At 36.5% G+C, this 27,500-nt stretch overlaps 2 protein-coding genes across 4 annotated transcripts in view; one reads left to right on the top strand and one right to left on the bottom strand.

Annotated features, from left to right (window-relative positions):
* Positions 1-4,737, top strand: part of LOC144957592 (uncharacterized) — a 7,492-nt gene extending 2,755 nt beyond the window's left edge. The window contains exons 2-6 of the mRNA XM_078888934.1: positions 611-691; positions 1,484-1,556; positions 2,626-2,721; positions 3,904-3,999; positions 4,589-4,737. Coding sequence (XP_078745060.1) covers positions 611-691; positions 1,484-1,556; positions 2,626-2,721; positions 3,904-3,999; positions 4,589-4,737 — 495 coding nt within the window. The remainder of the gene's footprint in view (positions 1-610; positions 692-1,483; positions 1,557-2,625; positions 2,722-3,903; positions 4,000-4,588) is intronic.
* LOC144957876 (uncharacterized) overlaps positions 1-14,909 on the bottom strand; it is an 85,000-nt gene extending 70,091 nt beyond the window's left edge. The window contains exon 1 of one of the 3 annotated variants that reach the window (XR_013642244.1): positions 14,327-14,909. The gene's annotated coding sequence lies outside the window, so the exon portion shown is untranslated. The remainder of the gene's footprint in view (positions 1-14,326) is intronic. The other 2 variants (XM_078889374.1, XM_078889373.1) reach the window with 2 other exon arrangements.
* Positions 14,910-27,500: the final 12,591 nt, after the last annotated feature.

Below are 27,500 nucleotides of genomic sequence, written 5' to 3'. Positions count from 1 at the left end.
GCTGGTCGCGAACTTGACATTTCCAGCAGCCAAGGAAATCCCCCATGACGTCAGACTTGTGATCGGCGCTGACTGGCCTGTCAAGTTTCTAAGCCTAGCTGCATGTGACACAAACATCGTGAAAATCCATATTTATAAATAAGAAAGAAAGAAGAAGCTATCAAAAAATAAAAAATAAGGTCACAGCCACAGGCCCTATTTCAGGTGCCCATTTTTGAGTCATGCAGGTATCAAAGTACCTTCTAAAACATGCCTTTACTTGTTGCAAACCCTAATATCAAAAGAAAAAAAAATTAACAATTCCTATGCAGTCTGCAGTAGGCTGGGTAGCCTACACTAAGACTAAGACACTGACAGTTCTTGGCTACGTAGACTTTGAATCATTTATGATTCATCTGCTGATCTATGTGTTTTTAATTTCTTCTGGTTACTTAGTTGGTTTACTTATTTGTAATTGCCACTGTTGTAATTGACGAGGGATGAGTTTTTAAAATGCAAGCCTCCAAATTGGAGTATAATAAATGTTTTTTACATGACTAAAGTCAACCACTCACTACATTTTTTTTTCTTTGATAAAAGTTTATGTATTTGTATTGTTTCTTTTTTTCAGAAACCGTTGAAAACTGCAAATGAAGTTTTTTCTTTACTTTCCGATTCTGGGATGATAAAGAAAGCAAAAGACAAGACTGAGGTAACTACATTGTTAATGATATGAAGGTTACATAGTTTTCTAGTCATTGATTAATTAATAATTATCTATTCAAAGACCTGCTTTGTTTGATTCATGGAATATGTATTATGACCGAAGCCTTTTCTAATTGGCTGAGATGACTCGGCTAGGTTTATGCTTTAGTTTAAAACAAGATCCTTTTTTGCTCTGAGTTGTCGTTCTTAAGTATGCTCATAGTTTAATGCTATTATCTGTCATCTGCATATTTTGCGGCCGCAAATTCCGGGCCCTTCCGCAAATTTCACAAAATTGGCAAAGTTTGGCAAATTTTCCGATTTTTGACATTTTTTTTCTTCTGAAAAAACGTTTTCTTGTGATTTCTTTTTCACTTTTAGCTGGAATTAATGATATTATTTGTCAGGATATAACGGGCAATAGATTTCATTTGAAACACCATTTTATCTAAAAGTAAAGTTGGAAAAAATTGGAAACCATTTAATTTTCATACATTTTTTCAAGGATTATGGGGAGTTTAGGGGTTAAATATCATATCACGTCTAACTCTGCCCCGCAATTTTTTGGCAAATTTTGGCACTTTTGGCACATTTTGACGTTATTTTTGGCAAATTTTAGGCTCCTATTTAGCAAAAAATGCAGATGATAGTATTATGTTTGTGTAACAATGTACCTTTTTTTTTTGGTTGACTGTCAGTCTGGGTAGAGCCATTTGAGAGATGCCAGATTGGAATGCACATATATATAGCTGCATAAGTCTACTTCTAATCCTCTATTCTAATATATTTTCTGTTCCAGAATCAGAGATGTGCGAACTTAAGGCCTCCTCGTCGTGGTGGACAAATTCCTGAAGAAATAGGCAGTAATTGCAGTAAGTTTGATTTTATCATTTTCATTTTGCTTTTCTAACCACTCAAACCAAAAGGAATATTATTACCTCTTGAATGCTTGTCAACTTTTACATGGCATTCAAATGCTCAATTGAGGGTCCCTTGAGATCAGTTGATAGAGTTGTGGCCTATCACACAGATATCCCGGGTTTGATTCCAGGTTCAGGCAAAAAAGACATTAGAATTTTTTCCAATCCCCTACCTATCCAGCAGAAAGTGGGTAGCTGGATATCATTAGACCTATTGGAAATGGTGTGTAAAGTACTTTTCAAAAGACCAGTGTCCTATCCAAAGCGTAACAAGAAATTGCTACTAGTCAGCTCCGAGCTACAGGGTTAGGCTCTGGTCTTATTGGCATGAAGTCCTTTAAGGAGTTACGTATTTGAATGCCTGTTTACTCACATTAAAGATAAGAAAAAGAAAGTAAGTCATTACAGGCCTAATAGTAGCTCATTTTGGTTTCTAATAATGTGTATTACTATTACATTTCATATAGTCTATCACTAACAACTTTCCATCGGTTCTTAATTAACTTTGGACAATCCAGCTGGGTTGTCATAGAGTGAGCCAAAAATATCTTATTTTCCCCTCATTAATGAGAAAGTTCACTGCCAGGCCAAACAACCAGCAGTGCTCTGCAACAAAGATGAAAAATTATTGTTGATAATCTTATCATAGAAATCATATCCTTTCTTTTAGATACTGCATTTTGAAATGAAATAATCTTTTTATCTCTCTCTTTTTCTCTTTCTCTCTCTCTTCCTCTGCCTCTCACAATATTGAGTTTAGAATGATGGCATTGCTCTTTCATTTAGTCTGTAACATAAATGAAGATGGTGGGGGTCAGTTATAGAAAAGAGTTTTGATTATTGTACTTTCATCTCCTTGATTTAATTCTCTAACCAAGTTAGTTTTCAAAGACATAACCAGACTATATGGTTAGAGAATTACATCTACAATATATCTGATGTTTGCTTCTCTGGAGTAAAGAGAAACTTCATTTCAATTTTGCACACATGTTTTGATATATACTTTTCATGGTCATTTCAGAAAAGGACAGTGAAGACGAATATGTCCCCGAAGGCCCAAGAGAGAGTGCTTCTAGCTGCAAAACAGACAGCGATCCAGAGGATACTGATGACAAAGGTAAATAACCTGTGATGAGGTGTTTTTAGTGAAATAGAAAAGATACAAATACAATGCCGAATTAATTCTGTCTTCAGAAGAAATATGCGATACATCATGTTCCGTTTTAAAAATGTTGCTGTTTGGGGAATAGTGAATGACGCATTGGACAATTAACTAAAATATCACAAATTTGAGTATCAATTTGTTTACAGTGGAAGTCGCATTCAACGAGGTCTTTGGGACAGGGCCCCTGACCTCGTTGAATGCGACCTCTTGTTGAATGCGACTTTGTCCTAAACAAGGAATATAAATAATGAATCAGTATGAAAAGTTAGATTTATGATTTAGCTTCCTTGACGAGCACATTACGGCACCGGGATTCTTCTGGGGTTGTTTCTTTTCATTTTAAAATTTTATTTATTTACATATTTAAAAAAAAAAAAATTTTGCATTTCAATGCATGTATTTTATTAATAAGATTAGCCCTTGTCCTTTATTCATACAAAACTGAGACCATCACAATTAACACTAAGTCTGTGTGATGAAATCTTAGCTGCGCATGACCTAACCATGGCACTACACGTCACATGTCTGCTGCCAGCATCTCCTCATTCATCGAAGTAAATACACCTACCCATCCTCTCCTCGCCTCACAATTTCTACCAACCACTCCATAGAGGGACTACATGTTGTCTATGACCGACTCACCTCTTGCCTTACACATAGGAATACCTACCAGATAAAATTCTACACGACACACGGCTGAGTAGCATCGTACTACTGTAAACCACGCACTACACATTGGACAACATGAGACGTTCGTTTTGTGGAGGCAAGCAAACAGTGACGTTCAAATGAAAGTTGTGCCACTCTGTGGGTAGCATTGCTCTGGCCTGAAGCCAATGGTCTGGCCTAAATGACCTCGTTGAATGCGACTTTAGGAGCTAGGATGCTCGTTGGATGCGTTTTTATTTACTAAGAAAATATAGGGCCGGGAATCGGGGATTTCTGAATCCCTCGTTGAATGCGACCTCGTTGAATCCGGTGCCCACTGTATTGAGTTAGAAGAATCTTGTACATTATGTTAGATAATTGATATCTTTTTTGTGTTAAAAATGTCTTAAAAACCTGAAAATTAAACCCAACAAACTGTTTTGAAGATACAAGCAAGCATCATTCCCTCTTACAATCTTATTTCAGAAATGGACAGTGAAGACGAATATGTCCCTGAAAGCTCAGGAGAGAGTTCTTCTAGCTGCAAAACAGACAGCGATCCTGAGGATGCTGATGACAAAGGTAAATAAGAACCTGTGATGCTTTAGATTTAAAATCCAAATACAATAAGCAGGAATATACTCTAATTTACCCATAATAGTACGTACTTTGATCCCTTGAAACCTGTTTGTAACTCATTTTATACTGTGACAACACTGGTGCAATCCCACATGTCACACAGATGTATGGCCTTGAGCATTAGTTGTATTGCATGGTTATTACCAAATTGTTTTATGAAGAGAAGAATGATTTTTTTTTAATGCCTTGAGATAGTCTACTATTCTATCCAGTTGTAACCAGTCATGTTAACCTACAAAATTGAGACAGCACTTTTTTTTGGTGAAATATTCACCCCGAGAAGGGGAAATGATTTTTTGGTTTTCCGTGAACCATATGTCGTTGTAAGAGCAGCGGCAGTGTGTGCAAATAACCTCTCCCAAGGTTCAATTGCAGTGCCAAAAGTGGGACTCGAACCCAGATCTCCCATATCACAGTGCAATGGCTTATCCGCTCGGCTATTGCGCCACACTTGGGGTCTACATGGTATGCATAAGTACTTTGAATTGCACAACAGCAAGTGAAGTCATGATTTTTATTTTTGCATTTTCAGACCCCAATGAACACCAAAGAAGTCCTACAACTGCAAGTCTAGTTTGTGTTGCAGAGAGTGAGGTAGAAAGTGGTAGCGAGTCTGTCATCATCCCCTCCCACAGCTCGATGATCAGGAGGCTGACCTTCCACAGAAAGCAGATGACATGACTGTGCAGAAAATGGTGCCAGGAGGATCGGGGGGTAAAAGAAAATGGGACAAACGACATTCTTGTTTGTATTGTGGTAGACTTTATGCTAAAATGGCTAGGCATTTAGAAAGTGTACATAGTGGGGAAATTGAAGTGGCAAAAGCTTTAGCCCATAAAGTAGGTACCAAGGACAGAAAGAGGGAATTGCAGTTATTGCTTCATCGTGGGGATTTTAAACACAACAAAACAGTGATAGATGCAAAAAAAAGGTTTTTTGATTCCGGCTAGAAGGCAACCAATAACTGACAACTTAGAGGCTTTTACAACCTGTGAAAAATGTTTTGGACTTTTTCTAAGGAAGGATTTATGGCGTCACAAGAAAAAATGTGCTGCCTTCAATAATGAAACCAAAAGCTCAAAGAAAAATACAAATTTTCTTTTACTTTCAAGTAAACAGGAAGACGATAATAGTGATTTTGAAGAAAAGATTTTAAACACAATGAGTTCCGATAGGATCTCCCTCCTTTGTCGCCATGACAGTGTCATTTTGCAGTATGGGAAAAATCTTTTTTCTAAATTTTTAGACCAGCCACATCAATACCAGTACATAAAACAAAAAATGAGAGAAATTGGCCGTTTTTGAATGAAATGAAAACGAATGTGAAATTGAAAATATTACACAGTGCATTGACCCCCTGTTATTTTCAAATGTTGTCAAAGTTGTCAAAGTTTTAGCAAAGTACAATTGCATCACTGGAATTTATGAAATACCTTCACTTGCTTTAAAGTTAGGCCATTCCTTAAAAGCCTGTGCAGACATTTTGAAATCAGAGGCTTTGCAATCAGGAGATACTCTATTAGAGAAACAGGCTGAAGCATTTACCAAACTTTATTCTTCTGACTGGTCACATCAAATATCATCGAGAGCTCTGCACACTCTTCACAAAAGAAGATTTAACACAGCAAGAAGACTACCTTTAGCAAAAGATGTGCAGCTTTTATATTGTTTCATTAAATCCAAGTTAACAGATGCAATAACACAATTGCGTGAACACCCAAACCCAAATACGTGGAGAAATTTAGCTGAGATTGCTCTAGCACAGGTGGTTCTTTTTAACAGACGAAGAGGCGGTGAGATGCAGAGAATGAAAATTGAAAACTATCAGAATGGATTGGCTTCAGGAAAATCTCTACAAGGGGAAATCCTGCAGAGTTTGAGTAAGTTTGAAAGAAACTTAGCCAAACAACTCGAAAGGGTAGAAATTAGAGGAAAGCGAGGGAGACGAGTGCCAGTTCTTCTACCCAAATCTCACAAGGATAGTATTGACTTGCTCCTCGATTTCAGACAATCCAGTGGGCTTGCTAACAATAACCCATATGTTTTTGGTGCTATCGGTGAAGGTGAAAATGTACTTAGAACTTCAGATGTTCTCAGGAAATTTGCCACTGCATGTGGAGCAGATCAGCCAGACTTATTGACATCTACAGCACTTAGAAAACATATTGGAACAATATGTCAGCTGCTTGATTTGAAGGAGAATGAACTGGAAGCATTGACTGCCTTCATGGGGCATGACAAGTCTGTTCATAAAGAATACTATCGTCTTCCAGAGGACACGATGCAACTTGCTAAAGTTAGTAAGATTCTCTTGCAACTGGAGAAAGGAAAAATTGACAAGTGTAAGGGAAAGAATCTAGACGAGCTGGAATTTGCTGAAGACGAAGCAATTGATGGAGAGGAATTAAGTGCTGATGAGGATGACCTTGACGACTGCGTTCAAGGCGGTGACACAGGATGTAGCAGCATGACCCCTGATAGTACGACGATAATGCCATACACTGAAAACTGTCAGGAGGCTGATACTGTTAGAGAATCTCATAAATCAAAGAAAATCACAAACAGAGTAGTGAATAAAGAAAGGAAAGGGTGGTCTGAGGAAGAAAGAAAAGCTGTTGAAAAGGAATTAGGGAATTTTTTCTTTTTAGAAAGATTGCCTGGCAAAGCAAACATTGAAAATGCTATGAGAAATTCTCCAATCTTAGCAAACAGACCCTGGAGACAAATCAAATATTACATAAAAAATGTTCAAACTAGAAAAAAGAAATTTGTATAGAAATTTGTTCCCTATGTTATTGTATGTACGGTAGTACATAAACTAAGCATTATCTTGTTGTCGCCTTGATGTACAGACATTTGTTGTTAATTCAATTAATTGGTACCTTATGCAATTTGTGATCAGTACTTTTTTCTCCGACCTCCTCTCTCTCTCGTTCTCTTTTCTTTCTCGCTCTCTCTCTCTTTATAAAAATTTCAATACTATGTTGTTTTTGACATCAACTTAAAATCAATATGAAAACATGAACATATTTTTTTTTCAATAATGATACTGATAATAATATGTCCAATTACAGGACAATTTGTTGTTGATGATAATAATGTTATCTCTGACCATTATATTGTGGAAAATGTCAAAACCAGATGAACACAAAAGTATTCAAAATTACTTTTTATTTTGTCTCGTTATACTCGTATCAATGAACTGAAAGTGATTTTAGCCAAATAGTCCTTAAACCAAAACAATTTGCAGAATAGTTATCAAAATCATTTCTGTTAATTAGACCAACATTCCTATTTTGACATTTGTTAACTTGTATAAAGTGATGTTTTGTGATTCTATCTTTTTCCACGTCATTATCTTTGCTTATTAGACGAGTTAAGATCTAGGCTTAATCAAACTATTGAGAAGTCACATTTTCATTCCCCGTTCTGGCATACCATTTTATTCAATAAAACATTAGATGCATTGACTTGCTAAAATGGAGTCAATTTTACCAATTGTTTAATAATGATTAATGTGTTTGTAAAAATACGCCCTGGTGCGCTAGCAAATTACCTATCTGTTCCTTTGGTTTTCAGGGTCTCACCTCAGATGTTTTTGCTTGCGCTCTTGAACACACAATTCAAACCACTGTTAGTTTATTAAGTTTTGTTTTTTCCGCCACATATATCATCATTATGTATAAAAATTGTTTATGCTTCTTTATCGTCAAGAATGGACTATTTCTTGTTGTATTTTCGTTATATGGGTTCGAGCATCTCAAACGGTAGAGCACTGTCTATTCATTAGGACCCGAATTTAGCTTCAATGAGAGCTGTCTTTGTTTCTGCCCTCTCTATCCAGAAAAAAATGGGTACCATCGTTGAATACTAAGACACGTCCAGAAAAGTTATGTGGCATAGACTAGCAGCATCCCATCAATAATGCAAAAAGTAATTTTTGTCATCCCTTCTTACACCTCAGAGAGCAAGATGTATACTCTTACTAATTTTTGAGTCTTCCTGCTCTCATAGGACTTTCGTTTGAAATTAATTAAGATTGGAATTCAATATTTCCCTCAGTTATAGTATGGCTCTTTTCACTCTTTTCTGATAATTATCATGGTATATACAGTGGAAACTCCCAATAACGACATCGCTTGGGACTGGAAGATTATGTCTTTATTGGGAGTATGTCGCTATCCAGAGTTTTTATTTTCACTACGAACATAATTTAAGTATAAGATTAGGGACTAGAGATTTGTGTCGTTATCCAGAGAATGTCGTTATTGGGAGTTTCCACTGTATTTAATAAGATAATTTTAAAATTTCCCCAGAATCAACTTCAAATCTTTATTAATCATTATTTGGCATTATTATTTGGCTATGATTATGAATAAACAAACCTCATTTAAAATCAACATATTTTTTCCGTCTTGATGATTTGACTGGATTCCACTGAACACCCTTTATACTCCTTATGATTATATGTCAATGTTCAGAACCCTACCCTTGGCATTGAGGGAGAACTTTCACTTGGTCAGTTCTACATGATTCGAATGTGTACAAGATAGATTGTTATCTGACATCAGGATCCATATGGTAGTTTAGTTGGTAGATACCTGGCCTGTAGTGTCATCATTTCAAAGCCTCATGAAGACAGAATTGTTCTGATATCATCTACTGAGCAGTGAATGTTTGGTTGCATTTCATTCTGATACAGACATAGTGACTAGAAAAATGATATGCCAATAGTAATGCAAGTCGGGTACAGCCTAAGGTTAGGAACATTTTTGTTTGGAGTATCCCGATCTATCTTAATGTCCTATTTCTTCTTTTGTTTTTACATTCTTTTCCGTATAGATGGGCATCTAATTCTCAAGGTCCTTAGAAGTAATGTCTACTGTAGACACACATCAAAGGTTCCTGCTAGTAATGGCCACATTTTAAACTCCCAAAGGTCCCTAGAAGTAATGTCTACTGTAGACACACATCAAAGGTCCCTGCAAGTAATGGCCACAGTTTAAACTCTCAAAGGTCCTTAGAAGTAATGTCTACTGTAGACACATCAAAGGTCCCTGCAAGTAATGGCCACAGTTTACACAGGTCCTTGCAATAAATGTGCACAGTTTACACACCAAGTGAGTCCCCACTAGTAATGCCCTGTCTCATCAAGTCCTCACAATGACTACACAATGTCCCTACAATGATGGTGTAAAGTGAGGCCCAAACATACTCTAGTCAAACCTTTGTTATTTGACGTATTCTAAAAAACGACACCTGCCATCATAGACGGCTGTTTTGTCCACCAATACAACGTATTGTATGTTTCCTAAACCCACTGGAAATAGAGGTACCCACAAGTCATGTGTGAAATTATGGTCCTGACAAGTCATGCCATACAAGTATGTGTGTGTGTGTGTGTGTGTGTGTGTGTGTGTGTGTGTGTGTGTGTGGATATATAGAAAGAGAGATAGATGGAAGGATGGATGGATGAATATATGGATAGATTGACAGATGAATCACTTCGTCCAATATTCAAATTCATTTCGAAGATCCGAGGCAAAATAATAGTGCATTAGAAAATTGGCAAATAGACGGAGAATCGGGGATGATTATCTGGGAATATTTTTTTGAAAACTACGTCAAGAGAAATCTTGTATGAAAAATAAATTCGTTCTTTCATCGACGATTTAGACGGATTAGGCCTTGTCATCCCTTGCTTGTTACATCATTGCATTTCAAACACAGGCCTGATTAATGGTGTTTGTTTGAATAGGATGACGACGATGTTTCCGAAGACAAATGGTGATGATGATGATGATGATGATGATGATGATGATGATGATGATGATGATGATGATGATGAGGGGGTGATGGTGGAGGAGAAGGGGTAGAATGAGGAGAGATGAGTGGAAGGGGGAGGAGGAGGAGGAGGATGAGGAAGAGGAAGAGGAGGAGAAGAAGAAGAAGAAGAAGAAGAAGAAGAAGAAGAAGAAGAAGAAGAAGAAGAAGAAGAAGAAAAAGAAGAAAAAGAAGGTGGAAGAGGAGAGGAGGCTGAGAAGTAGTAGAAGTAGTAGTAGTAGTAGTAGTAGTAGTAGTAGTAGTAGTAGTAGTTGTAGTAGTAGTAGCAGTAGTAGTAGTAGCAGTAGTAGTAGTAGTAGTAGTAGTGGTTGTAGTAGTAGTAGTAGTAGTAGTAGTAGTAGTAGTAGTAGTAGTAGTAGTAGTAGTAGTAGTGGTTGTAGTAGTAGTAGTAGTAGTGGTTGTAGTAGTAGTAGTAGTAGTAGTAGCAGTAGTAGTAGTAGTAGTAGTGGTTGTAGTAGTAGTAGTGGTTGTAGTAGTAGTAGTAGTAGTAGTAGTAGTAGTAGTAGTAGTAGTAGTAGTAGTAGTAGCAGAAGAAGAAGAAGAAGAAGAAGAAGATGATGATGATGATGATGATGATGATGGAGGAGGAGGAGGAAGAGGGGGGTGGAGGGGGAGAAGAAGATGGAGAAGGAGTAGGTCCAGGAGGAGGAAGAGGAAGAGGAGGGGGAGGAGCAGGAGGAAGAAGAAGAAGAAGAATTTAAGAAGAAGAAGAAGAAGAAGAAGAAGAAGAAGAAGAAGAAGAAGAAGAAGAAGAAGAAAAAGAAGAAGAATGTGAAACGGAGGAAAGAAGGAGGACGTAGCATCCCAAAAATCAGCTTGTTACCTCCCGCTTTTTAATACATTGAACCTGCCCAACTATGCAGTATTTCAGCACAATCTTTGCATCATTAAACGTGCTATAAAAGTCCTTTCTATATTGTGAGTGACGTCACCGTCAATCATTCTATCTATAACATAATTTGTTATTTTTCCTACGCAATTAATGCCATTTGTCACACGCCTAGGTCACAAATAAGTGACACAATAGAAATATATATAACAGTGATTAGAGTTTGATCTCTTAAACTTGAGCATTTTGAGCATCTATACAGAGCAATATTCACTAAATGTGCTCAAATCGCTCTACAAGCAGTCCCGAGCCAACAGCAACACTTAACATGCAGGAAGAGGCATGGCGCCTGTTAGGCGATATTACAATTTTATTCTGACAGAGACAACCCAGGTACTCATTTTACACCTGAGTAAGTTGCGAGAATGAGAGTAAAGAGCCTTTTCACTGCTTCAACTATGCGCCGCTCGCCCAGAGCCGGACTCGAACCGTGGACCTTCCGGTCCGAAGGCGAGTGTCGTACGACTATACCATATTATAGCCGTACACTGTACAGATTTAATGGCATCCAGAACTTTTTTCTAAATATTGAATTGAAAAAAAAAGAACCAAAAAATATTTATTACTTGACTCATAAAACAAATTCTCGTTAGACCTCGGCAAGTTAACCAACTTAAGACAAAATAAACGAATTTCTTTAGTTCTGAACAGGCGTCATGTCTCGTCTTACCTGTTAAGTGTTGCAGTTTGCTAAAGACCCCTTGATGAGTGCTTTGGGCACGTTTAGTGGATATTGTGCTATATAAAATTCTCTACTGTTACCAGTGGTAAAAATTATATTTTTGTGTTAAAGTGTTGCAGTTGGCTAAGGATCCCTTGTGTAGTGCTTTGAGCACGTTTAGTGGTTACTGTGCTATATAAAATGCTTTACTGTTAGTGTGTTTGAGTGGTAAAAAATATATTTTTGTGTTAAAGTGTTGCAGTTGGCTAAGGACCCCTTGTGTAGTGCTTTGAGCACGTTTTGTGGTTACTGTGCTATATAAAATGCTCACTGCTATTGTGTTTGAGTGGTAAAAATTAAAAATATATATTTTTGTGTCAGCTGGGTGTGTGAAGTTTAGGGGAATATCCTGAAAATGGCTGGTTAGGAGATTGTTAAGATATGACAGTAGGAATAATTCATTTTTCTTAACCCTCTCCTTACCACCTGCAGCAAAATCGTTACATTCGTTACGACACAATATATACATTTTCAAAAATTCAGATTTATTTTGTACATCATAAACTTTGAAGAATGATCTTTGTTTAATTACTAAGAACCTAAAGTTGTTGTTAGAGAGCTTGTTTGAGTTTTAAAAATCTTTCTTTCTGCTGGGTAAGCCTGCGATTTTTAGAAAATACTGAAAATGATCGGCAAGGAGAGAGTTATGATGCTTAACCCTTTCCTTACCAACTATAGGAAAATTGTCACATTCGTTACGATAAAACCAACATTTTTCTTATTCAAATTTCTCGTGTACATCATAAAATTTAAAGAAAATGAACAATGTGTTGTAGAGCATGTTTTGCTAAAAAAATCATGTATGGCAAGAACTTTACTGCTATTGTGTTTGAGTGATAAAAAATATATTTTTGTTTCAGTTAGGTGTGAAGGTTTGGGGAAAATCCTGAAAATGGCTGGTAAGGAGAGGGTTAACCTTACTTGTGACAAATTGACAAATGATTAGGGAGCAGGCACTGGTGTAAAATAAACATCTGACAAAGTGTGTATGACACAGTACCAGACAAAGTGTGTATGACACAGTACCAGACAAATTGACAAATTGACAAATGATTAGGAAGCGGGCACTGGTGTAAAATAAATATCTGACAAAGTGTTTATGACACAGTACCAGACAAAGTGTGTATGACACAGTACCAGACAAATTGACAAATTGACAAATGATTAGGGAGCAGGCACTGGTGTAAAATAAACATCTGACAAAGTGTGTATGACTCAGTACCAGACAAAGTGTGTATGACACAGTACCAGACAAATTGACAAATTGACAAATGATTAGGAAGCGGGCACTGGTGTAAAATAAATATCTGACAAAGTGTGTATGACATAGTACCAGACAAAGTGTGTATGACACAGTACCAGACAAAGTGTGTATGACACAGCACCAGACAAAGTGTGTATGACACAGTACGAGACAAAGTGTGTATGACACAGTACCAGACAAAGTGTATATGACACAGTACCAAACAAAGTGTGTATGACACAGTACCAGACAAAGCAAGAAAGAAAATACAAGATTAAAGATTTTTTTAAAATATCACCAAAACATCAGTCTATTTCCTTTCACTTTTCAGGCCTTTAGATAAAGAACTGAACAAGTGTGTATGAAAGGTGCCAATAAATTGAGGTGCCTAAATGAGTCTCTTTTCCACTGCACACACACACACACACACACACACACACACACACACATTTACAAATTTTTGCCTATATTATTATGACAATCTAATATATATATATATATATATATATATATATATATATATATATATATATATATATGTAATTTGTGTTTACTTGAGAAAGGACAAAGGCCGAAACGTCGTTTACTTTGTGTTGTTCATTCATGAGTCAGATTTACTCCCTTTATCTTTATCTCGAAAGGTGCCAAACAAAGCAAGAAAGAAAAATACAAAAAAAAAAAAAAAAAGAAAATCTTCCCCAAAAAATCAGTCGACCTCAACTGGAGATCGAACCTCAGACCTTCTGATTACCGGTCAGACGTGCTACCATTACACACCACAGAGGCTCCCGATAGTTGGGACAATTTTAATACAATTTGTGTCACCTTTCATACACACTGACTTGTTCAGTTAATTATTTTACACCGTGCCTGCTCCTTAATTTCTTGCTTAATTTTATATTTTCAGATCTTTACCTTGACTTAGTATGAACGAGAACATTCTGATGACTCAAGAGTGGAAAAAATAAATCTGAACATTAAATATTAATTAATATCAACAATTTTTATACAATTTGCGTCACCTTTCATACACACGACGTGTTCAGTTAATTATTTTACACCGTGCCTGCTCCTTAATTTCTTGCTTAATTTTATATTTTCAGATCTTTACCTTGACTTAGTATGAACGAGAACATTCTGCTGACTCAAGAGGGGAAAAAATAAATCTGAACCTTAAATATTAATGAATATCAACAATTTTAATACAATTTGTGTCACCTTTCATACACACGACGTGTTCAGTTCTTTATCTTACACCGGTGCCTGCCCCTTAATTTCTTAATTTTATATTAATTTTCAGATTTTAACTTGACTTAGTATGAACGAGAACATTCTGATGACTCAAGAGGGGGGAAAAATAAATCTCTACCTTAAATATTAATTAATATCAATCAGATACAGAGCCGATCGATTCACATACAAATTGGATAATAGATCGAGGGTTTGAGCTAGTCTTTATCTGTTGATTTGTGTGTACGTGTGTGTGTGTGTGTGTGTTTGTTGTTGTTTTTTCCCCCTTCTTATAAATGTTGAGATTTATATCTAAATTCATAATAAGGAATAAACGGTTTACCTTATCCTTGAAGGAATTCACAAAATGTCCACAGTTAAGTCCAGAAATTAATGGTGAGGATGCTGATAACACTGAAATAATAATATTATATAGTCAAGCATGATAGTCGAGTCAAACCACCGTCTGTCTCTCAATCACTACAGCTTGTTGTTGTTATAAAAATGGGTAATGATCAGCTGGCCGTATGTGTATGTCTGTGTGAGTGAGTGAGTGAATGTGTGTGTATGTGTGTGTGTATGTGTGTTTGGTATCGATATGTGTGAGCGACGAGTGTGCGTGTATACGAGTGCACGTAACGTACGTGTGTATATGTGTGTGAATAAGAGCTGTAGATAGGCTACCAATGTGTGTGTGTGTGTGTGTGTGTGTGTGTGTGTGTGGATGTATATGTGTGGGAATAATATGCGTATTTATGTGTTTAAATAATCATATATGATATCGATGTGAGCGCGAGCGTGTGTGTGTGTGTGTGTGTGTTCTCATAATAATCTGTGTGACCGAATGAGATTGGCATCGCCATCTATGTGTGCAGCGTGCGTAAGTATGTATGTGTGTGTTTATTGTGTATTGTGTGTGCGTGTGTGTCACATGTTACCTCCCAATCCAACTCACTGTCGTAGGGTGAGCGAGTTAGGGCGTGAACGAAGAGACGCGTGATGTAGAGAGAGAGAGAGAGAGAGAGAGAGAGAGAGAGAGAGAGAGAGAGAGAGAGAGAGAGAGAGAGAGAGAGAGAGGGAGTGCGCCCATGTGTGTGTGTGTTTGTGTGTATGCGAGTTTTTGAGTCATATATTATTAATATAATTTTGGGAGCAATTGAATGTCTCATATATATATATATATATATATATATATATATATATATATATATATATATATATATATATATATATATATATATATATATATATTATTTTAATATTTACCACAATGTTTGAGACAGTCTACATTAATGTTTCGGGCCTAATTAGCCATCGTCAGGACTGAGTTGGTTTGTTGACTGTTGTTGTTTGTTGAAGTGGTTCCGGTTTGTAGTTGATTAACAAGAACTTCCGGAACCACTTCAACAAACAACAACAGTCAACAAACCAACTCAGTCCTGACGATGGTTAATTAGGCCCGAAACATTAATGTAGACTGTCTCAAACATTGTGGTAAATATTAAAATAATAATTCGCTCCATTACTACATGTCGAGCACTTTTCGTACCATATTTGTATCAAACACGATTCTCTCTCTCTCTCTCTCTCTCTCTCTCTCTCTCTCTCTCTCTCTCTCTCTCTCTCTCTCTATATTATATATATATATATATATATATATATATATATATATATATATAAAGTAGTCCTTAAGAGCCAATAGACCCATAGAGCCGAGGTTTATCCCGGTTTCTATAGCGTGAAACGGACAAAAAATGGCTAAGTACCCTTTGGATAGGACGCTATGTGGCGTAGTTGCACACATATGCAAAGGCTAATGGTCGTAAAGTGGCTTTTTGATAGATGATAATGATATTCCTTTGCATCGTGTTGTAGATGTTAGTAATGACTAAAGAAATACAAGGGCCAGTGACGATAATTGAATGTACAACATCAAGACATTCGAATAAAAATCCCGATTCCAAGTTTAATTTCTTACTGCTTTATTTGTTGTGATAAATTCGAAATTCAAATCAAATAGCATAGTTATAATTCAATCAGTTTCATAAATTCCAAATCCGTAAAATCAATCAAAATGAAAAGTAATTTTGCCTATGTGACCATTTTCAATATAGATAGTATGCAGATGACGTCACTCAGGCCTTTGTTATTGTTTTTGCCATCCGCGTTTGTGAGTTGTTCTCACTAAACTGTATTAACCAGACTATAAAAGTTCATGGTTACACAGAGTTTGTGTGTTGGTCCGTTATACTTCCGGATGGCAATGTTGTGAACTCCTTGGCCAAGCGCATTCTATCTATACGTTGAATAATTCTAAGTCCGTAAAATGCAATCAAAGATGGTGAGCACAAAAAGTTAAAATGTGCAGCTCAAAGTGGAGGAGAACCCAATAGACTGTAGAATCCAGAATAGAAGCAAAAGTTAGAATCCCTTTTGATCAGAAATATCTGTTTTATATCCTATTGTAAATTGTTCTCACAATTCCTTTTACCAAAGGTCAGTCTTTACGCCCAAATAATACCGTACGCCCAAATAACAAATACCGTACGCCCAAATAACAAAAACCGTACGCCCAAATAATACAGTAAGCCCAAATAATAAATACCAACTCACGTCCAGGTACCATCGTCTCCTATAGATAGAATGAAGTTGATGTCACTCTGGTCTTTGTTATTGTTTTTGCCATCCGCGTTTATGAGTAATTCTCACTAAACTGTTTAACCAGACTATAAACGTTTAAGGTTACACACAGTTTTGTGTGTTGGCCAGTTATACTTCCGGATGGCAATGTTGTGAACTTATAATCCAAATGCATACTATCAATAGATGAATGAAGTTGACGTCACTTAGGTCTTTGTTATTGATTTTTGCCATCCGCGTTCATAAGTCATTCTCACTAAACTGTATTAACCAGACTATAAACATTCATGGTTATACAAAGTTTTGTGTGTTGGTCCGTTATACTTCCGGATGGCAATGTTGTGAGCTTCATAGTCAAGCGCATACTATCTATAGATACTATCTGTAGATAGTATGCGCTTGGCTAAGAAGCTCATAACATTGCCATCCGGGAGTATAACAGACCAACACACAAAACTGTGTGTATCCATGGACGTTTATAGATAGTTCGAAGATGACGTCACTCAGGTCTTTGTTATTGTTTTTTGCAATCCGCGTTCATGAGTAGTTCTCACTAAACTGTATTAACCAGACTATAAACGTTCATGGTTACACATAGTTTTGTGTGTTGGTCCGTTATACTCCCGGATGGCAATGTTGTGAGCTTCTTAGCCCAGCGCATACTATCTATAAGAAGTCGCTGACAGGTACCCATTTTACAATTTAGTGAGAACTACTCATAAAAATGGCAGGATAAAAAAATAACTCAGAGCTGAGTGAGGGCAAAGTGGCCGAGAGGTTAAGGCATTGCACTGTGACCTGGAAGGTCCTAGGTTCGAGCCTGCTTCAGGCTCTTTCGGTTTTTTTTGTCTTTGGGCAAGATTATTAAGCCCAATTTGCTCACTTGGACAACAAGGTGATTCCTGTTGACATTAGACATCATGTTTGATGAATTATCTATAGATAGTATGCGCGTGGCTAAGACGCTCACAACATTGCCATCCGGAAGTATAACGGACCAACACCTATGCTATGTGTAACCTAGAACGTTTATAGTCTGGTTGAAACGGTTTAGTGAGAATTACTTATAAACGCGGATGGCAAAAAGGAGGTGCAAATACCAAATAATGACGTCAAAATGCCAGTCTTTGGCCACAAAAGAAAACAAATCGTGAGTTGTATTAAATAGGTCAACCAATGGGACCACTTGTTTCCATGAGCACTACTAACGACAATTCACTAGGCGGTGCAAAAACGAAATAATGACGTCAAAATGCCAGTCTTTTTGGGTTTCCGAAGGCCACGGTTTCAGTGTCAGGCTATAGATAGTTTGAAGATGACGTCACTCAGGCCTTTGTTATTGTTTTTGCCATCCGCGTTTGTGAGTAGTTCTCACTAAACTGTATTAACCTGACTATAAACATTCATGGTTACACAGAGTTTGTGTGTTGGTCCGTGATACTTCCGGATGGCAATGTTGTGAACTCCTTGGCCAAGCGCATTCTATCTATAGATAGCATGCGCTTGGCTAAGAAGCTCATAACATTGCCATCCGGAAGTATAACGGACGAACACACAGAATTATGTGTAACCATGAACTTTTATAGTCTGGTTAATACAGTTCAGTGAGAATAACTCACAAACGCGGATGGCAAAATATAACAACAAAGGCTTGAGTGACGTCATCTTCGAACTATCTATAACTTAACGATGGCTACGATCTGTCTGAGTAAAATACCCACTGTTCTAGCACTTGATCATTAGAACCAACACAGAAGTCTATGTGTAAACTTTCACAGAAGTTTATGTGTAAACTTAAACGCTTATAATAATATTATGGTCGAGAAAATCGTCTGATAACTAGTCACCCATTTTGCCGTATGAAACCAATAATAATGATCAGAGAAAGGTCGATTTCATTCATTTTATTGTATAGATAGTATGCGCTTGGCTAAGAAGCTCATAACATTGCCATCCGGAAATATAACGGACCAACACACAAAACTGTGTGTATCCATGAACGTTTATAGTCAGGTTAATACAGTTCAGTGAGCATTACTCATAAACGCGGATGGCAAAAAACAATAACAAAGACCTGAGTGACGTCATCTTCGAACTATCTATATATAAACAACTATGTTTGTCCGAGCACATGTGAAGGTGTGTCACAAATTCCATCTTTTGATTGGTCAAGAATCTACTGGTTAAATAGGACTTGACCAAACTGCATAATGCGAGTATTCCATCCAGTCAGGCCTTACCGCGCTTTATGTTACGATACAACATTTAATGGGTTTTAATTCTCTTACTGTGACACGTCTCTTTGAAAAGAGCTTGGTCGTGAGCGAGTGAGAGTTTGATAACGGGATCGTGGGTGAGGCAGATAAGGGTGTGTGTGTGTGTGTGTGTGTGTGTCGGGGGAAAGGAGGGGCAGTGTTTGAGGAACGTGGCGTTAGTGGGGGTGGGGATAGAGGGAGGGAGGAGGGGGGGGGGGGGGGGCGAGGTTTAGGGTGAGTGTGGGGAAGAGTTTTAAGGCTTTATTTTGGGGGGGGGGGGGGGGGGGGGGGAAGAAGGGGGACTGAGCACGTGCATTATTGTGTAATATCGTGACTTGGTTTTGTTGGTTTTGTTAGAGATTCATATTATTATTGTTCAGCACAGAGTAACAGCCTTTTGATAAAACAAGTTTTTGAATCGATATTATCGGAAATTCTATTGACCCCGGAGCCTAAAGGCCGAGTACAGAAGGAACGAAGTTGACGTCACTCAGGTCTTTGTTATTGTTTTTGGCCAGTCATTTTTTATTAGTAGTTCTCACTAAACTGTATTAATCAGACTATAAATGTTTAAGGTTACACATAATTTAGTTTGTTGGCACGTTCTTTGCGCTGGCGAATTTTTTTTAGCTTTTTGGCTCGTAATGACGCATGGTAACTTAGTAACTGGCTCTAAACTATCGGAACAATGGCGGATGCCCTTATGAAATATTTCTCCGACGAGCATAAAAGCGTATCCAGAGGAAATAAACCATCATAAATCTGATCATGTTTTGACTTTTACACATTCTGATCACAAGACATAATATATGAAAAGTTCTAGTAAGCATGATGAATAAAAATTACATAATTTCTTTGTTTAGAATCACGATGGCCGCCGTTGCTGGGCGACGTGACATCAGACTATTGAATCCAATTCCATAAACGAAGAGTATAAGAATCGTGTATTATCTGACCGTAAGCCATTGTTAACTTATAGATAGAATGACGTTATTCGGGTCTTTGTTATTGTTTTTTTCTGCTGTCCACGTTTATTAGTAATTATCACTTTATTGTCTTATCCAGACTATAAAAAATTCATGGTTACACAGATTTTTGAGTGTTGGTCCTTTATACTCCCGGTGGCAATGTTGTGAGCTTCTTAGCCAAGCGTTATATTTCCGGGTGGCAATGTTGTGAGCTTCTTAGCCAAGTGCATACTATCTATAGTCCGACACTAAAACCCATTAAGACTAAGACCCATATTTTGACGTCATTTTTAGATGTGTGGACCATCTAGTGGGTTGTCTTTTGTCGTGGTCAAGGAAACACGTGATCCCATTGGTTGAACTGTTGAATACAACTCACGATTTGTTTTCTGTTGTGGCCAAAGACTTGTCTTTTGACGTCATTTGTTCGTCAGTATCAGCGTAGCCATCGTTAACTTATAGCCTGACACTGACCAAGAAATGACGTCAAAATGCCAGTCTTTTGCCACAACAGAAAACAAATCGTGAGTTGTATTCAATAGACAGTTCGAAGATGACGTCACTCAGGTCTTTGTTATTGTTTTTTTTTTTTTTTTGCCATCCGCGTTTATGAGTAATGCTCACTGAACTGTATTAACCTGACTATAAACGTTCATGGATACACATAGTTTTGTGTGTTGGTCCGTAAAACTTCCGGATGACATGTTATGAGCTTCTTAGCCAAGCACATACTATCTATAGTTCAGTTCAAGCAATGAAATAACTTGTTTCCTTGAGCTCTACTAACGACAACTCACTATGTGGTGCAAAAACCAAATAATGACGTCAAACTGCCAGTCCTTTTGGATTTCAGTGTCAGGCCATCGTTATGTTATAGATAGTATGCAGATGACGTCACTCAGGCCTTTGTTATTGTTTTTGCCATCCGCGTTTGTGAGTTGTTCTCACTAAACTGTATTAACCAGACTATAAAAGTTCATGGTTACACAGAGTTATACTTCCGGATGGCAATGTTGTGAACTCCTTGGCCAAGCGCATTCTATCTATAGCCTGATACTGAAATCCAAAAGGACTGGCAGTTTGTCGTCATTATTTGGTTTTTGCACCGCTTAGTGAGTTGTCGTTAGTAGAGCTCATGGAAACAAGTTATTTCATTGGTTGAAATATTGAATTCAACCCACGATTTGTTTTCTTTTGTGGCAAAATACTGGCATTTTGACGTCATTTTTTGGTCAGTATCAGGCCATAACTTTACGAAGGCCACGGTGAGGTTTATAACATAACGATGGCTACGGTATCAGGCCTTAGCCATCGTTAAGTTTTGCCTGACACTGAAACCCAAAAAGACTGACATTTTGACGTCATTATTTGGTATTTGCACCGCCTAGTGAGTTGTCGTTAGTAGAGCTCATGGAAACAAGTGGTCCCATTGGTTGAACTATTGAATACAACTCACGATTTGTTTTCTTTTTTGGCCGAAGACTAGCATTTTGACGTCATTTTTTGGTCAGTGTCAGGCTATAAGTTAACGATGGCTACGACGTGACCCGTATTTTTCTGCATCTACCGTAGTAAATGTATGATGTCAACCTTCATTGTGCGGCTTTGTGGTCTTTGGTATGACATTCACTTTCAGATCATAAGGTCCTGTTCTGTGCGGCGCATAGTTTAATCCCTGTAAAAATCTTGTTACTCACATTCCTTCGGGTACTCATGTACAAAATGAGTACCTCGCCGATTGTTTTTTCTCTAATTCTTTCTTATCAATTTTTTTTCTTTTTTTTAAATGTTTCTTTATTTCAAAGAAAATCTTTCTTTTTTCTATTATTTTTTTTGTACCTTCGTTACTTGCGCTGTGTCCCTTTATCATTCTATCCCTCTAGTTTGTGTTGTTGTTTTTTTTAAATTAGATTATTATTTTTTATTTATTATTTATTTATTTATTATTTTTGGCTAAATTGTAAAAAGAGTTTGTGTCAATAAATCTCTTCCATCCCTTTCAAGGTGAGGGACGTTGTCCGGGTTTACCCCTTGATCTGCACTTGCTAGGGATTATTGATGATATGCATTTAGTTAAAATGCTCACAACATCCGCCAGCCGGAAATAACGTACCATCACACAATATTGTGTGTAACTTCGAATATTTATGGTGAGATTGATATGATTTAGTGAGAAGTAATCACTAAAGAAAGAGCTGAATGACGTCAATTTCGTTCCATCTATAAACCTTGCCTTAATACAATGATATTATTCTCGACTATTTTATAATATGGGGGAGGTGGCCGAGTGGTTAAGGCCCGGAAGTGTGATCCGGAAGATCCCGGGTTCGAACCCGGCTTCAGGCATTTTCGTTTGTTTAGTTTTTCCGTTGAGCAAGATCTTTGGCCGCCAATTTGCTCACTTGAGACAACAAGGATGATTCCTGTTGACATCAGACGTCTATTGAGGTATCATCTATAGATAGAATGAAATTGACGTCACTCGGATCTTTGTTATTGTTGTTTTGTTGTTTTTTTTTTTTTTGCCACCCGCGTTTATGAGTAATTCTCACTTAACTGTATTAACCAAGCTACAAAAGTTTATGATTACACATAATTTTGCGTGTTGGTCTGTTATACTTCCAGATGACAATGTTGTGGGCTACTCAGCCAAATGCATACTATCTATACTCCTTCGTGGAATGCTTTGGGTGTAATTTTTGTTTTAATTAATACAAAATTGTTAGCATCTCCTAAAACTTAACTTAAATACTTTGGTGGTAGATAGGTGGTAGATAAGTCTCTTATGGAAATCTGAGCCACGATTTGGCATGATTCATTTCCTTCAATCTGTGAGAATTTTTAACTTTATAGATATTTTCAAAAGAAAAACTGAAAACATATCTTTTCAGAAAATATTTAGAACTTGATTGAATTTTAAATGTATTGTATGTGACTTAGATATGTATTGATGATGTTTTTTGATGCCCGTTTTATACTCTTAGTGTTTTGATATTGGTTGTTTGATCTCGCAATGTTATTTTTACCTGGTAAACAATGTTCTGGGTTTGTTTTTTTTGTTTTTTTTTTTTTTTTTTGGGGGGGGGGGGGGTTGTTGGGTTTTTAAAAGTGCATTTAGATTTCGACGAAAGGCGCTACAGAATTATTATTATTATTATTATTATTATTATTATTATTATTATTATTATTATTATTATTATTATTATTATTATTATTATTATTATTATTACTATTATTATCATCATCATTATCATCATCATCATCATCATCATCATCATCATCATCATCATCATCATTTATTATTTATTATTATTATTATTATTATTATTATTATTATTATTATTATTATTATTATTATTATTATTATTATTATTATTATTATCATTATGCTATGGATGTTTGGTTAAATTAACACTATATTTCTAATGGTAAATATAATATTATAATCCTCTTAAACATAGCGTCTTGATTCCGGCCCGAGTATGTTAAACATACACACACACACACAACACACACACACACACACACAAACACATTCACACATGATGCACAAACCAACAATGGGAGCTAATTCAATCTTCACAAGAATTATGCATTCATTTTAATTATTACCTCCCTTGAAAAAGAAAAGTGTATCAAACGAGTTTTAGTTAGTATTAGTTTATTTCCCTCCCCCCCCCCCCCCCCCCCACCCCCCCCCCCCTCTATCTCTGACTTGGCAAAGTCTCAGGTTTGAGAGGTTTTGCTAAGATGCGGGTCATTTAAATCGATCCATATTCATTGAAGGGCGAGTTTTATGGCCAATTTTTAAAAATATCTACGTCTTTATCCAGAGTAACGAAAGTTAACGAGTAAAAGGTCATTTCAGCGCCATTAAAAAAAAAAGTGTTGGGGGGGGGGGGGGGATGGTATAATCCAAAAAGTCTAGATATATAATAAAGAATGATATCCTCGACCACCATGGGAGGTCAAAAGACCCCACCCGAGGGCACATCTGTGCCTAAGAATGGTAGAAAAATAATAGAATTATTGTTGTTGATTTTTATTTTATTATTTTTTGTTTTGTTTATTTGTTGTTGTTGTTTTGTTTTTGTTTTGTTTTTGTTTTTTATTTTGTTGTTGTTTTTTTTTTGGGTTTGTTTTGTTGTTTTTTTTCTTTCTGATAATAATAATAATAATAATAATAATAATAATAATAATAATAATAATAATAATAATAATACTTTATTGCATCCCAAAAAGGAAATTTTTTGTACAGACGTGTTATAATTTACACATAAGATAAAAATACAATGGAAATAGGATGTATATATATAAAAAAGGAGCAGCTCTATAACCAGAGCTGCGCTTTATAATATGAATAATTTCAACACTGTAAAATAGTTAAAACTGTCACTATAAATTGAAAATTGAAAAGATTGCAAAACAAATAAATTAATAAATTAATATTTATATTTTTAAAAAGTAAAAATGAGAAATAATTATATAAATTATTATTGCTTGTTGTTATAAAGCCTAATACTGGACGGCAGAAAAGATTTTCGGTGTCTCTCTGTTTTCGTTGAAATAGAGAAAGGGCGACCACTTCTTTCTGACATAATAATTGATGGTCTTAGTGGATGATACTGGTCATTTAATATTTTAGTTATTTTATTTATACAAAATTTCTCGTATAAAAGATCTACATCGTCAACATCATTTATATAGCGTTTAATGGATTTTTTAATATTTGAATTTATTTTGTTCCTTTCCACTGCTAAGCAATTGCCTCCCCAAGCTGTTATACAAAATGACAAAACACTTTCGATTACTGCTCTATAAAATAATGTGCAGAGGGTTTTATCTATTCTAAACTGAGAGAGTTTCGATAAAAAATATGTACGTCTGCACATCTTATGCCTAATTATTTTCAAGTGTTCATCCCACTTGAGCCTGTCATCAATCGTTACACCAAGGTATTTGTAGTGAGGAACTCGCTGGACGAATTGGTCCTTTAATTTTAACGGTTCTATCGGTTCCTTCACTCTCCTAAAGTCAATCACTAGCTCCTTTGTCTTGCTTATGTTAAGCTCTAGGCGGTGGGCATCACACCAAGACACAAATCTATCAATTTCTTGCCTATAAGCCACTTCGTTGCCATTTGTTATGAGGCCTTGAAGAGCGGTGTCATCTGCAAACTTTATTAAAGGTACACTCAGGTTTTGACTTCTACAGTCATTCGTGTATATTGTGAATAATACAGGGACAATACACAACCTTGAGGAGCACCAGTATTTGTAGTTATACAGGAAGATTTGTTTTGCCCTAATTGAACATATTGTGCTCTCTCCGTAAGAAATTCGAGCACCCAAGCAATTATATACTTGTTTAAATTCAGACTAGTCAATTTTTGAACAACCAACTGAGGTTGCATTGTATTGAACGCTGAAGAAAAATCTGCAAAAAGCAATCTGCAATAGCTCCTAGCGTGATCTAGATGCCTGTAGATGTTGTTTGTAAACAGCAAAATGGCATCCTCTACGCCACGTCCTGGTTTGTAAGCAAATTGATGACTATCACTCAATGGCATAAACTGATTCCTAATTTTAACAAGAACAATTTTTTCTAAAGATTTCATGACTATTGAAGTCAGTGCAACAGGTCTGAGATCGTTCATAGTTTCAAGTTTTTCTTTTTTTGGAACAGGAATAATTTTTGAAGTTTTCCAAATTTCAGGGATTGAAACGCATTGGAGGGACCAGTTAAAAATATGTGTATAAATGGGGGAAAGCTGGTGGGCACATTCTTTAATAGTTTTCCTTTCAATCCATCCGGCCCAGCAGCCTTCCTCTCGTTTAGTTTCGAAAAATACGAATCTCGTTTCCTCTTCACTGACCTCAATAGTCATTTCATCTTCCAAAGCCCTGTCTAATTTATGTTTTTCATTTTCAATATCAAATTTGTTTGCTGTGTCGAAACGTGAATAAATTTATTTAAAGTTTCAATTTCGATATCTTCTGATATAATCGTGGGCTTTGGATTATAGTTCACAGCAGTTTTAAGCCCCCGCCACGTGTCCCTTATATCCCCAGAAGAAAAGCATTTTTCAATTTTATTTTTGTACTTATCTCTACAACTAGATATTACCCTCTTTATCTCTTTTTGTTTTGTTTTCATATCTTTTTTTGTTTCCACTAGTATAGAGAGTTTTCTTTTGGTTCAATAAAAGTTTTAGATCTTTTGTTATCCAAGGCTTGTTGTTAGGATAATATTTTATTTCTTTTTTAACAAGACACTAGCTGTTCACAGAATTTTAAATACTCACTCACACAGTCATTCAGCTCATCCACACTATCACATGATTCGATAAAAACATTCCAGTCAGTGCATTCAAAACAACCACGCAAATCTTCACACACACACTTCCATTCCAGATCTGTACACTTTTCTTTACTGGTTTTACACGTTTAAAATCAGGGCGGTAGGTGGGGAGTAGCAAGAGCATGCAGTGGTCAGATAAACCTAATGGGGCACGGGGTAAACATTTATAACTATTTTTAATATTACACAGGAATAAATCTAATGTTTTTTTGTCCCTTGTCTCGCAGTCCACGTATTGATGAAGTCCCGGGAGAGTAAAATCGTTACATTGGTTAAAATCGCCAGTGACCATCAATACGGCATCGGGTGACTTAATTTGAATGTCCTGTATTTCTTTCCTCAAAATATTTTTCGCTGTGGTGTTGTCTGATGATGGTGGAATGTAGACGTTGATGATGATGACATGAGTATATTCCCGGGGTAGGTAATATGGTCGTGACGAAACAGTAATAAATTCAATTTTATCGTCACAATACATTTTCTTTATCTGACAGTTATTGGGGTGGCACCATTTGTTGTTAATATATGTGCACACCCCACCCCCAGTTCGTTTATTTACATTAGTCCGATCTCCTCGAAATAGTGAATATTGTTCAATATTAAAACATGATGATGGTATGTGAGGAGATAGCCAAGTCTCTGTTAACGCTATTATGGAGGCTTGACGATAGTCACTATTAAAACGACACAGTGAAAACAGTTCATCAATTTTATTTTTCAGTGATCTTACATTACCTGTCACTACACAGGGTAAAAATGGACGAAAAGGCCGTCTGTAAATTTTGTTTTTATTCCTCCCTTTCTCTCCCTCTTTCTTACTTTAATAAACGATGTGTCAATAGTGGGTGGTGGGGTGACACGGGTTGGAGGGATCGGAGAGTCTCTGGAGTATAAGTTATCGATAGGCTTATTTTGGCAGCAAAATCACAGGCTAAAACACCATTTATGCTTATAAAGATACTAATAAATATAAAAATCAGAACAATATATACTTCACATCCATTTTGAATAAAAATTAGGCTTAAATTCCGACGATTGAATGATAAATGAATAAAAATATGTGTAGAAAATAGGTAAACATTCACAACACGTCTGTTGTCGCCGGAAGCCAGCGCCATATCCGATTGATTGTTTTCAAGGGTTTAACGGGGCTTGCGATACGTTTAGGTCATTCCAGCGCCAGTAAAAAGGGAATAAAATGAGATTGTCAAAATGCTAGATTTACTATTAATAGTAGTAGTAGTAGTAGTAGTAGTAGTAGTAGTAGTAGTGTAGTAGTAGTAGTAGTAGTAGT

Source organism: Berghia stephanieae, chromosome 12, assembly GCF_034508935.2.
Source record: "Berghia stephanieae isolate SIO BIC M18660-M18661 chromosome 12, UCSD_Bste_1.3, whole genome shotgun sequence".
Classification (NCBI taxonomy): Eukaryota; Metazoa; Mollusca; class Gastropoda; order Nudibranchia; family Aeolidiidae; genus Berghia; species Berghia stephanieae.
Note: the sequence above shows the minus strand (reverse complement) of the source record. Positions and strands in the feature narration are given on the sequence as shown.